We start from the raw sequence: 14033 nt of genomic DNA, 5'->3' as shown, positions 1-14033 counted from the left end.
AAAATGTATCAATACAACAATGGATGTTTCACAATAGGCTATTTTCAGTAAGCCAATGCTAGATTCACCTGTCTTACAGATATTTTGAAGTATAAAGTTTTGTGTCATGGATAATATGACGTTCTAGCAAATTCGTAATAAAAGGAAGTAATTAAATATATGAATATAAATTTATTTTATGAAAGAACGTAGATTTATGAAAATGATTTCGCGTGATTCCAGAAAGAAAATATCTTTCCAGAATGTTATTTACAAAACAAAAGTATGAAACAAGATCCTTAAAGCCAAATCTGTAATTTGTAGAATGAACAGAGGTGACTGTTGTAGGCTAATGAGACTTTGTGTTGGAATATGTAGAAGTTATCTGCACGACAAATAACGTCTCGATTATACAGTTTTACTCGTTTCGATACTTCACCATAAGTCATAATTACAGACCACCTGTTTCTGAGTAAAACCACGTACGTAGAACGATTCAGTATGATACCAACAAGATCAGTAAATGTTATATATATGATAGAAAACATATATAAATAAAAACATAGATTTTACATCTGTGTAAGTAGAAAAACAAAACACTGCCGAATTCGAGCTTCATCTCTTGGTTCAAGTGAATCGTCTTATTCACAGATGTATATAAATTATTGAAGAGAAACATTGCACTGTAATTAATCTCCGAAAATACAATACTGCAAAAATATATATGTTCTCATTGTTAGGCAAATAGGGTTCCTTATGATCTTGTCTGTTGTTGTTTTCTAAACACAAAAGCCTGTGCTCTATCTACCGCGGTGTATTGAATCCCCTGATTTTAACATTGTAAGTTACACACCAGGGATCATGTTTCATAAGAAGTTTATACCTGTCTTCTACAAAAAAAGGTTAAGATTGCTTTGAATATTCGCGTAAAGCTACACAGACGTTTCATCCGCTAGCCGACTTTAATTTTGACCTGATAGACCAAAGGCAGCTAGTCAGAATCATTCACCGCCAACCTTTGGGCTACTCTAATTAAATAGTGAGATTTGAACATTACTCTCGGAACGCACCAAAGACGGAGTTTGATTTTGCGGAAAAGGGACGCGAACAGGGAATTCGGAGATTCCCATTCCGAGTTAATTACTAGGTCAACGCCTGGCATCAAAGAATGAGAAATAAAAGAGATGTTTATAATAATAAAACTTATGAAAATAATATTTGGAAAAAAATATTCTTCCTTGTTTGTGATTTTACTTATTCCATGCTGTAGAAATTTCATGCTACATTTTTCATTGAAGCGAACGAGTTGAAATAACTTGAATAACTATAAAATTAAATCATGTCCTATATTAAGACAATGAATTTAACTTCTAGGAAACGCTTCGATTAATATTTTGAATTGTGACAAAAAACTAAATGATTTCGATGATTTTAAGTTAACGTTTTCATGTTAACTTTTTGTCTTTTCAAATTTTTAAGGTAATTAAAAGAAAATTGTTTATTTGTTCATTAAGCGCAAAATTGGATTGTTAAGTCTGCTTTATTCCACAGCAGACAGCGAACCCCGAGTTTGAGCGTTATAAGCTCTCAAGCTTAACGTTGAGCCACAGGGCTTGAAAGAAACAAAAAATCGTCTTTATTTTCGGTCGTCAAGTAATTGAAATGAAGGGAGGAATAAGAAAATAAAACTAAAATGATCACGAGAAATTATTTTTATTTATAAATCCTAACAGCAACGTTTGAGAAACATAACCTTATTTTTTTTAACATATTCTCAACTATTTCAGAAATGACGGCACAGTTACATTATTGATTTATTTCATTACATTTTTGAAATACAAATAATAAGGTATCTAGTATTTTTAACATTGACAACATTTTATACGCCACATAGACCAGAGACCCCATAGATAAGAGATACGTAACTCAGTTTGTTTGGTTTTTTTTAGTTTCGCTCAACGCAACTTTAGGACTGTTTGCATTAGCCGTCCCTAATTTCGAAGTGATAGGCTTGGGAGAAGGTACCACTCACGGCCAACTCTTGGGCCACTCTTTTACCTACGAATAGTAGGATTGACCGTTCCGTTATAATGCTCCCATGGCTATCAGAGCGAGGATGTTCGATGATAGGATGCGAACCCGCGCCCCGCAGCTTACGATTAGAGCGCCCTAGCCGTTCTGGCCATGCCAAGATTCACAGACCCATAGATTCTGGCATAGTCATCCCTAATTTAGGACTGCCAAACAGACAGAGGACAACCAGTCAAAAGCACGTGTTGCATTCGTAGATATTTTTAACCATTTTATTCAACAGAGTATAGCGACTCCAACTAGGACCTTTGTGATCCGCAGCCCGGCACTCCACCCATTAGGTTATGTTCTACCTAAAATAAAAGAATGAAAAACATGAATTGTTATGAAATTCAATGGGCAAAAAAAGCTATTTGAGCACCGCTGAGAAAAGGATGTGAAATGAATGTCGTAAAATTATATTACAGAAATCTTTGGTTGAAAAAATGTGGAAAGTCGACAGTTTTCAGAGCTATTGCCGTTGTACATATATATTAAAGTGATAACTGATACATTTCATAAAGTATTATATTATATACTAAATATAATTTGGAATCCAAATTTGGTCAGGTGTTTTCCAAATAATATGATGTAGTGGTAATATAATTCTCCTAATGATTCAATAGTTTGTGTTTACAGCTGTATTTAACGTGTTTCCGTCAACACACAGAAGCTAGGAAATGGTTTTATGTAAACAGCCTGGCTTAAACGAAGAACTAGTGAAAACTATGTACGTTAACTCTGTAATATTGGACATTTCCTAGCGTAAAGTTAATTTCCTTTAGAGCGAAACACTGCCAAACTAATGTAATACATAATTAAAACGGAAAAAAGTATTACCAAGAAATACAATAGATAATTAAAACGGAAAAAAGTATTACCAAGAAATGTAATAGATAATTAAAACATAGCAAAGTATTACCAAGAAATATGATAGATAATTAAAACATAGCAAAGTATTACCAAAAAATATGATAGATAATTAAAACATAGCAAAGTATTACCAAGAAATATGATAGATAATTAAAACATAGCAAAGTATTACCAAGAAATATAATAGATAATTAAACATAGCAAAGTATTACCAAGAAATGTAATATACAACTAAAATGGAGCAAAGTACTACCAATAAATGTAATACATAACTGAAACGAAGCAAATACTACAAATAAATGTAATAGATTATTAAACAAAATGAACCATTGCCAACAACTGTAATAGATAATTAATAAGAATCAGAGCATAGCCAAAAATTACATGGTTTATTTAAACGGAGCAAACCACTCAATAGAAACGCAAAATTTTCTTTTGAGCAGAGCTAAGCGCCGTCAAGAAGTGCGAGATGAAGTTGAAGTGAGGTTAAAATCTACTGAGCTATGTAAGGTGAATGTGAAATTGAACTGAAGACGATGAAAACTGTCAGGTCAAGTTGAAACACAAATAAATTAATTCTATGGAGTTTAAGATGAACCTAGAGCTAAGATAAATAGGACTAAGAATTAATTAGAAAATCTATTAGCAAGAAACCAATTTGAAGTATAAATTGTAAATAGAATAAACTTTTCAATTATTGAGCATATAAAGTGAAGATAGATAAGAATTCACTACTGAGATGTAAGGTAGCATTGAAAACTTTTCTGAGAAGCTGAGAGGACGCTGACGTCTGATTAAAGGCAGATCAAGTGTGAATGTGCGAAACATGTTATTGCTACAATTGTTTGTTTTAGCTCAAAGATATGTATATAATGCGCTATTTGCTCTGTACCCGCCGTGAGGCTCGAGCATGAATTTTAGTGTTATAAAGTAAACTTCACCGCTATACAAAGCTCTTTCTTAATGACAAAAATCGTTGTCGTTCGAGCATGAGCAAAATCGACATGGTGAATTTATAAACACAGTTTTTAAACCTTTCTTTTCAATATTTATTAGTTAACATGTAAAAAGTGAGACTCGTTTTAATAAACATTTTAGTTGAAGCATGAAGAAAAAACCAATTCTCTATGAGAATATAGAACAATGAAATGTAAAGATCACAATAATGATCATATCACGTAATCAATCAAATTTGCTAAAGTACAAGAACCTTGATTAAAATAATGAATCGCTAGCACTTTCTGGTAGCCCCCAGTAGAACAGCAAAGTGTATGCGGACTTACAACGCTAGGAACCAAGTTTCGATACCCATGGTGGGCAGAGCACAGATAGTCCATTGTGTAACTTTATGCTTTATTGCGAAACGAACAAACGTTCTGGTAAAAATACAACCCCAATTATAATACAATACCTAGAAAAGTGTTCCAGAGTTACTACCCTGATCGTAATAAAACATTTAGAACAAAGTGTGCCAAAGTTACTACTCTGATCATAATAAAACATATGGAATAAGATGTGCCAACGTTACTACTCTGATCATAATAAAACATATGGAATAAGATGTGCCAACGTTACTACTCTGATTACAATAAGACACTTCAAATAAAATGCGCTAAAGTTAGTACAAACAGTATAGTGTAGGAGTGCACCATCCGGGTTCAAATAGAACACTACCAATAATCTATACTGTAAAGTGTACCCTTATTGTTCTAATTGTTACAACAAAGATAAATATGAGAACAAACGGATTGGACTAAAAGTCCTTTAGTTTAAGGTAAGTTTAGAGTGTTTGTGAGCTGTAATTGGCTATAAAGAAAAAGTAGTGATAAACATTAATATCTTCTGACTCTGCCTGTTAACCTTGACCTGCAGTGACTCACCGCGCACCTAAATGAAAATATTGCTCATATCCAACTTAAACTGGTTCACAACAGTGACTTCTAAATAAATCACATGGATATGATAACAATATTAGTACAGAGAATTGATAATACGTGGTAAACTGTATTACCCTGATCCCTGTTACAAATCAGTTCACGAGTACAGAAAGTCTGGAAAGTGGCAATAGCTCATTTCAGACAAACAATAGCTCATCAGTTTTACTGTCTATTGTTTGGGGGAAACACTTTTATGTTGTACAAGTCGAAAAGTACGTTGTTGTTTATGGTAAGTAGAACATACACATGTACGCATTGATACACAATATACATACAGTTCAATAAATATGGTTCATTTTGTAAGCTTTAAAGCGGCACCGCCGTTAGATAGGTGACGCTGAGAGAAAATATTTTTGGCTTATTGCCACACTCGACAGTGCAGCTAAGCCCACGCACCAGCAAACGGTCGGTGGTTGGGTTCTCCTACAGGCCGATAAATAAGGAGAACTAGAGACACAACCAGAGTAGACTGTCAGCCAGGCGCAGCACCACGAGGACTGAGGGAAGAGAGAGAGAGGAATAATAGCCGCTTCCTGGACAACCCACAATAAATTCTTTATGTGGATACAATGTAACCAAAAGTAAACTTGTTGTTTTTGGAACTACCGCTAATGATCCGAGAGCAGAACTATATTCCACTGTGGTAAAAGTAATTGTGTCGCTTTCTAAAGTTTTTTTTTTTTTACATTAGTTGACTGCTACGTTCACAATGCCAGGTAAGAGACTTGTTTTTAAGTTCATTTCCTAAAGTAGATTGTTTTTTTATGAAGCTGAACCAATGCCAATAGACTCAAGTTTTGTGTTTGATGAAACTACGAAAAGCGACTTACAAGTGTAGGTGATAATACAGTCATGTACCTCAGAAAGACAAGTTTCATGAGGGAATATTAATATAATAGTAAAAGATTACTACCATTTTATGTGGTTGTGATGGTCCAACAATGGGGATGACTAGATAAGAAAGTGATAATTGGTCTTGTTTTTTAAGAGCAGTAAGATAAGTCTGTAATGGATATGATACCCTGTACTTTCAACAGAAGGTTAAAGTCTGTGATGGCTCTGATATTCCTTTCATTAAACTAAAAGTTAAAGCCTCCAATGGATCTGATGTTCCATACTTTTAATCAAGGCTTAATGAATGTTTTCATGGAAGAATCTATTTCGATATTGATTCCGAAAACCTGAGGAGGTTCTTTGTTTAACGTCGTTTGGCACAGAAAGACAGTTATTATCTTTCTAAGTGATTCTCCACTAAAGAATGATTAAATGTATATTTTTCTTTAAAAAAACAAACAAACAAGATGTGTGTGTTGATTAAAATGAGCCAATCATTGTCTTTCTAGATATCTCTCAACTAAAGAATGGTTAAATGTACATATTTTATTAAACAAAAAGATGTATATTGATTAAGATAAGTTAGAACCTATTTTTAGTAGCTCTCAACTAAAGAATGGTTAAATGTACATATTCTATTGAACAAAAAAGATGTATATTGATTAAGATAAGTTAGAACCTATTTTTAGTAGCTCTCAACTAAAGAATGGTTAAATCTACATATTCTATTGAACAAAAAGATACATGTTGATCAAGATAAGTCAGAACTTTTATCTAGCACTAAGTTAAAGGATGGTTAAAAGCACGGTTTTATTTAAAAAATATACGTCAATCGATGTTTTCATAGATAGCTATACACTACAAGAAAATTCAGTATTTCTAATAAACTATACCTCCATATTCCTAAATATTCTTCTCAATATACCAGTCATAACTTCTTAAATACAAGTAAGTGACAGAACCTCATAACTTAAGAATTTATGGAAATAACATTTTAATTCAATATTTTTGTATTAATTTTTTTTGTAATAGTATTGTAAATATTCAACTGAAAAAAAACTGTTCTTTTCTGGTCTAATACTTTTCAATTTTTCGTATTCGAGAAGTTAAAACCCGTGCTCACTGCTGTTGAGATCTTTCTACAGTACAGAAACGCCTCTAGAATTGGTCGTTCAAGTTGAAATCTTGAAGATTATCCGTTTGGTTTTGAAGTCAGCCGCTAGTGCTTCAACAATGGATGAGCAAGTTTTACTTCCACATATAAACATGACTGAAGAAGAATATCTGGAAGCCAACATGGGACCACAACAAATAACATTTGTAGTGGTAGTGCCCATTACAGTTGTGTACGTTCTCATTTTTGTCAGTGGAATAATTGGCAACGTCATTGTCTGCTTAGTTGTCACGAGGGACTCCCACTTCCAGACACCGACCAATTACTACCTGTTTTCTCTAGCCATTTCCGATTTACTCATTTTGTTATTTGGTAAGTTGACAACTTTTAACCTTCTTTTCTGTAGATTTATACGCATGTAATAGGTGACTGAATATCAACTTATTTTTATTATTAATTAATGGTTATTCTATACTGTGTCACAGTAAATAATTTTAATGATATATCATTTTGAGAATCAGTAGCTTGTCTGTTTGTTTGTTTTCAAGTTAAGCACAAAGAAACACAATGAGCTATCTGTGCTCTGCCCACCACGGGTATCGAAACCCGGTTTCTAGGGTTGTAAGTCTGCAGACATACCGGTGTGTCACTTCCATCGATATCACATAACAAAACAATTACCATTTTATTTTGCTTGTTCACTATTTTTGAAAGTCTTTTTTGCAATTAAATATATATATTGTTTGTAGAAAGCGTTTAAGTTTTAGTTACTTAAATATCTTTGTCATTTATGACATTAAAGGGTTGTAGAATGTTTTGTATTTATCCTTTTTAATCAAAAGTTGAAAAAGAAACTACCAAATTATAAAAAACAACAAACAGGTTCTTCAGAAGATTCATTCCATGACAGAAATAGTTGATACCATTTAACGAAGGCCGAGCTTTCGTAGAGGTCAGCGTGTCAGAACCATTTAACGAAGGCCGAGCTTTCGTAGAGGTCAGCGTGTCAGAACCATTTAACGAAGGCCGAGCTTTCGTAGAGGTCAGCGTGTCAGAATATGGATCCGTTTTGGCAAATTTGCACTTTGGGTTTGAGACGGTGGGTGTATTATAATAATGATAGCCAAATCCTACTATCTGGATAGAGTAGCTAGAACGTTGTTAGTGGATTCTGGTGACTAACTGCCTTCCCATTGGCCAGTAGTGTAAAATTAGATATGGCGGCAAATAAATTTAGTAGCTTTGCTATAAATACAAATATCAACCCCTTTAGTGTATCAGTTCAAAATTAAGGACAGCTAGCGAAGGTAGCCCTTGTATAGCTCGTTTAGCTCTATTAAAGTATTGCACCTTCGTTTATTCTAAGGTTTGTCTACAAGTACGATACCAGTAGGAATTCGTGTTAGTTTTCACTGTTTTGCTTTAGAAAATGAAGGTTGACAGAAAATGGAAGATTAACAGGGTATGTTCACTTTTCTTTCTCTTAAAAACACACGCATATGATCCACGTGATTTATGTTAGAACGCTTAATTGGTTAAAATAACTTGTCATGCATAAAAAAAGTACTTAAGGATTAAAATCTAGTCTTTAACTATAAAACACACGAACAATATATACTTTAGCAAAAAAAGGTGATCTAATGCAAAAGCATTGGGTACATAAAGTATCCATCTTATACTAACAACGTGATGAATAATCCATTTAAAAACATTATGAACACGATATTAAATAATAAAAAATTCTTTTGATTTAACGTTTTCTTTCTTTCAACAATAAAACATACCAAGTAATTTCGAAGTGTACTTATTTATTTGTTTTCTGTTAATTTTAAAGCTACATAATGGGCTGTATTGTGCCCACAACGGGTATAGAAATCTGATTATTAACGTTATAAGCCCTATGACTTACCGCCGAGCCACTGGCGGGTTCTCAAAGTGTAACTCGGGGAATCTTTTAATTGAGTTCTGAGTCATATAGAAAATTCTAGAAAGAGTTATCAGTTCTAAGTAACGATTACACTGAAATGTAATAAATATTTGTAAGAATATTAAACTAGACAATCATGGTATAACTAACGGACTTGTAATGCTGGCGCAAAACTTTCATCAGTTTGTGTATTGAGTATGTTGAGGTATAAATAATTCAAGTTGTCAGAAACTAAATATTTCTAAACACTACATTGACTCTAAGCGCACATGTTTTTAATATGGAAATATTTTATTTCAGATTAACTGAGCATATAACATACATTTGTATTTAGACAAAGAGCAGTCATGTCACACTGATATTCATTTTGAGGAACCTTAATGTTTATTAGTATTCAAGATAATACTGCTTCGCTTCGAGGTAGCTCTAGTCTTCTAGAATTCTTTAATTACGGTTCATCTAAGTTCATTTACAGGGAAAAGATTTTTTTTTTCTAAGTTTATCGGCGAAAGCTGCTCCTGTCATTAAGAACTGATTGATCTTGACCAGTTGGCTCCTAGAAATGTAATTTCTGAGACGTAAATGCCGTAACTCTAGAAACCCAATAAACGATAAATATCGTTTCCATTACGTTTCCAATGAGATTTATCGAAATAAACTCTCTCTTTTTTTTCCCAACCAGCCTCTACAAAGGAAATAGCTCTTCCATTCATAAACACATAAGCTTTTGTAAGATCAACGGATAGAGCTATAAGCTTAAGAATAAGACACAAGTGTATATTTATTTAAGTATTACAAAATCATGCTTTAAATCTGAATTTTTAAAACTTTATTTCATGTAATTTTGCACAAAACCTCGAGGAAAAATATACAACATAATACATTAATGAATGAAGCTCGAGTTCAAGCTTCTAAAAAGGTTGGCTTCTACTCAACCATCCTTTCCAAATAAGTAATTGTTTAATTATCGAACCTTCCTTAACATATATGAAAGAAGACAGTAGCAGAGAAGATTACAAGTCGACAGGATAGCTAGTAGATCATTACTTAAAATCTCGTGTTTAATATGAAGTTGGCTTTGAAGAGAATTACTGAATAAATGCTATTGTAATATTTTTCAGTAATAACACCGAATACTCAAAACTTCTTAGAACCTACGTAAGAGCATTGTTCTGGCTGTACGAGGATTTATTTTACGAAACGTATATGATTTTATTTATATATTTGAAAAAAAAAAAGACAACGATACGTCATTATGTACTTGATTAAGACGAGAAAGGCTGAAATATATTAATATGCCAAAAAATGCAAAACGTGTTGTTTCAGGAAGTCAGGTAATTAGTTTAAATCACGTGTATGTGATTTTACTTCTTAGATCAAAAGACTTAATTAACATATATACAAAAATATGTTGTTGTCTTTTAGAACGCTCGTGTAATTCATTATTAATTCAACCGTTTTTGATGGGCATTGATTATTTTTGACGTTGTTTTAATTAAATAGACTGTTATTACTATGAAGTCAATTACAAATATATATACGATTTGTTTATCCGTTGAATAAATATTTTAAATTATTTTGAATTATTGCCGACTTAATTTAGAGACTTAACAACAACAACAATTTATAAATATCGAAATGTCAGTAGTTCATTGATCCTAACATATTCACTCAAAATATTGTAGTCTACTGTGGGGCCGTAATAAAAAAAAATAAAAGAGCAGCAGGTGCTCTGTGCTTAGTACGTCATCCTGTTGGTAATCTGTGTATGGTACGTGATCCTGTTGGTGCTCTGTGTGTGGTACATGATCTTGTTGGTTCTCTGTACGTGGTACATGATCCTGTTGGTGCTCTGTACGTGGTACGTGATCCTATTGGTGCTTGTGCGGGATCCTATTTGAGATTAACATAGACTGTGAAGTTAATTGAAGTTTCTAGAGCTCAATCTTCTTATCGGGTTTAATTATTAAAATATTTTGATCAAAAGATAGCTGCCTGCATAGATCAGAACAAAGGTGTAAAGATTTGTTATGCTTATTCTGTATAAAAACTGAAAACAACTAATTAATGTGCATAAGCACAAAAGGAAATTATAACACGAACTGGTTAGAATCATCAAATCGTCAACGGAGGACACTTATTGTTAGAGATTCATATTTTTGGCCGCAATCCCAATAATAACTCAATATTTTCGGTCATGTTGGGAGATTTAGGTTAGTCCTTAATGCATATACTAAACCAAAAATGCAAAATAACGTTTAAAAGGGTAAGGATTATTTAAGAATTGTTCACAGTTATTTTAGATATTATAATCAATAATATTAATGTACCTAACTGAAAGAAAAATGGAGTAGGACATTACTTACAAAACACCTCTTTTATGCTTCAAAGATCAACACGGTTTAGCAATACATAGGACCTGAATATACGTAAAATTATTCATACACTGGGGCAGAGCACGCCCAACAATAAAAATATTATTGCTCTTAGAAAAAAAGGCTAAGAGTCATATATCAAAATAATCTAGCTACTTATACGGAGAATTATACCGATTCTCTGTCACCATTGATTCCCTATTGATCATAATATCTTAGTAATAGATCTATTTAGTACTATGATACAGCACTTGTCTTAAGAATGAATTTTATCTTTCTATAGTGCACAATATATATTGGTATTCCGACTATCAAATAGTTGTTGCAATAGTATATAACGCCTTAATCCGGTGAAGCGTGATTTTCAGATTGGCATGTTCAGCCGACCTGTTTAGCTCTGGTATTGAGCGATAAGCCCCGTCGGCAGCGACGTGTAGCACACAAGGTGTGCGGTTGTGAAGCTATTATGTTTTTTTTTACCAGAAACCCATATAGTAAAAAAGATTTGTTATTGTTAGTCTTGGTGTGATGTCACACAAAACACAGATCTGTAAAAGAAATTATTCACGCATTTTTGTAACGACCAGTTGAGCGATTTAATCATATTATGCTGACTTGTTTTGTTCTAAACATTTTATAGTGTTTAATTCTGTTTCGTACTCAACTTTTGTTTTCACAAGTTGACAAACTTAAATTTCTCATACGTAAGTTGAATAAATAAATGCCCCCCAGTGGCACAGCGGCATGTCTGCGGACTTACTACGCTAGAAACCGGGTTTCAATACCCGTGGTGGGCAGAGCACAGATAGCCCATTGTGTAGCTTTGTGCATAATTACAAACAAACAAACAATAAATAAATATATGTATGTATATATGCATTTTTACATACATATGCTTTTTTCTGTATCGTTTGTTTTAAATAACTTAATGATAAATTTTTAAAAGTGAAAAATAACAACTATATTGCTCTCCCATAGCTCAACAGTAAGTCTGAGGGCTTTTCATGCTAAAAAATAGGGTTTTGATACTCGCGGTGAGCAGAGCACCGACAGCCCATTGTGTAGCTTTGCGCTTAACAACAAACAAAGGAAACAACCATACTCAACTTTACGTGAAAATTATAGATCCAATTAGCACAGATAAAAAGTTCGCGAACTTTCGTGAAGTGAAAGTTTGTTAGTGCAAGTATTTACGCAAAGCAAAGAAAATGCAAAACGAAATTACAGGAGAAAAGAAATATATCAAATAATTAACATAAATATATAATTACAATTACAATTTTACTTAGCAAAGCTAAAAACGTATTTCAATAAATCAGATGCAATGATTTTGAAAACAAAAAATGACTCTAAATCTCTGTCTTTCTGCTAACAAATAGGACAAGTTAATGGATTTGATATTGGTGATGGCTAAACAAATTATATGATGAATATAACATATTTCTATACTGTCAGTAATTCAGTATGTTATTGAAGATGACATTTTTTCTCAACATTTCTCTAAAACTCGTAAATTTAAAAACTCTAGGTACTTATACGGAGAATTATACCAACGCTCTTTCACCACTGATCATAATACTTCAATAATAGAAGTGTTTAATACTATGATACAGCATTTATCTTAATTAAGAATTGGACATTTTAACTGTTCGAATACATTACTCTCATACAGAAATTAGCCATGCTGATTTCTGTGAATATTTCACTTTTATGTAGAAATTAGGCCGCTAATTGTCTGAATATCTTATCTATAAATTAGCCATTTTAATTCTTTGAAACTAGGCATGGTAATTATCTTATTGCCTTAATACAGAACTATCCCAGTCCCACGTTAAGTAACAGTTGTATACAGAACTGTCCCAGTCCCACGTTAAGTAACAGTTGTATACAGAACTGTCCCAGTCCCACGTTAAGTAACAGTTGTATACAGAACTATCCCAGTCCCACGTTAAGTAACAGTTGTATACAGAACTGTCCCAGTCCCACGTTAAGTAACAGTTGTATACAGAACTGTCCCAGTCCCACGTTAAGTAACAGTTGTATACAGAACTGTCCCAGTCCCACGTTAAGTAACAGTTGTATACAGAACTTTACCTTTTTTCCCGATCTAGACTTACTGCTTGTATACAGAAATGTCCCAGTCACGTGATAAATAACAGTTGTACAAAGAACTATACCTTACTTTCAGGAATATATTTTTCTAAATATCTTTATCTATAAATTGGACATTGTACTTGTTTGAATATTCAATATTTATTCATAAGTTGGGGTTATTAGTTACGCGAGTGTTTCAATTGTATCTAGAAATGAGACGGTAGGATGAATATACCAGTTTTCTAGAAATTGGACATTATCAACCGATCCAGAACACCATTGTTTACGTTGTACCTAGAACACTGGATTGCTTTCTGCCTTATGAACACAACAAAACACAGTTATAGCAGACCACTACATATATACACAGCGTGGTCACAAGTAAATACACACCACCTTTTCAGAAAAAAATGTAATTTTTCAGTCATATTCACATGAATTGATATATTAATAATTTAATTAATATCCAGTAGATCTTCTTTTCGCTTCGTGGAGTTCGTTGATCCTTTGGGGCATCGTGAGAATCATCTCGTCAATTTTAGATTATGGGATTTTCGCCCACTCTTGCTTCAAAACTTGGAGTAGATCGCTTTTCGAAGTTGGTTTTTTTGTTGTTTCTTGACTTGCCGGTCGAGTATGGCCCAAAGGTTTTCGATGGGGTTCATGTCAGGAGATTGGCTCGGGCAGGGCAACTTCTGGATACCATTTTCTTCCTGCCACTTTTGGGTGTTTCTAGCAGTGTGACAAGGTGCTCCATCTTCTTGGAACAACGTTGTGTTCTTGTCCACGAAATCCGAGGAACAAAGTGGCAAGAGTCCTTCCTCCAATAT

The 14033-nt window shown here is 33.3% G+C and overlaps 1 protein-coding gene across 2 annotated transcripts in view; it reads left to right on the top strand.

The window, feature by feature from the left end:
- The first annotated feature begins 5322 nt into the window (after positions 1–5322).
- Positions 5323–14033, top strand: part of LOC106463090 (neuropeptides capa receptor-like) — an 82280-nt gene continuing 73569 nt past the window's right edge. Inside the window, exons 1-2 of one of the 2 annotated variants that reach the window (XM_013923061.2) lie at positions 5323–5575; positions 6839–7179. In XM_013923061.2, coding sequence (XP_013778515.1) covers positions 6927–7179 — 253 coding nt within the window. In that variant the 5' untranslated portion in view covers positions 5323–5575; positions 6839–6926. Of the gene's footprint in view, positions 5576–6799; positions 7180–14033 lie in introns of both variants that reach the window. The other variant, XM_013923060.2, reaches the window with a different exon arrangement.

Source organism: Limulus polyphemus, unplaced genomic scaffold (assembly GCF_000517525.1).
Source record: "Limulus polyphemus unplaced genomic scaffold, Limulus_polyphemus-2.1.2 Scaffold1322, whole genome shotgun sequence".
In the NCBI taxonomy this organism is placed as follows: Eukaryota; Metazoa; Arthropoda; class Merostomata; order Xiphosura; family Limulidae; genus Limulus; species Limulus polyphemus.
This window is presented reverse-complemented; position numbering and strand designations above follow the sequence as displayed.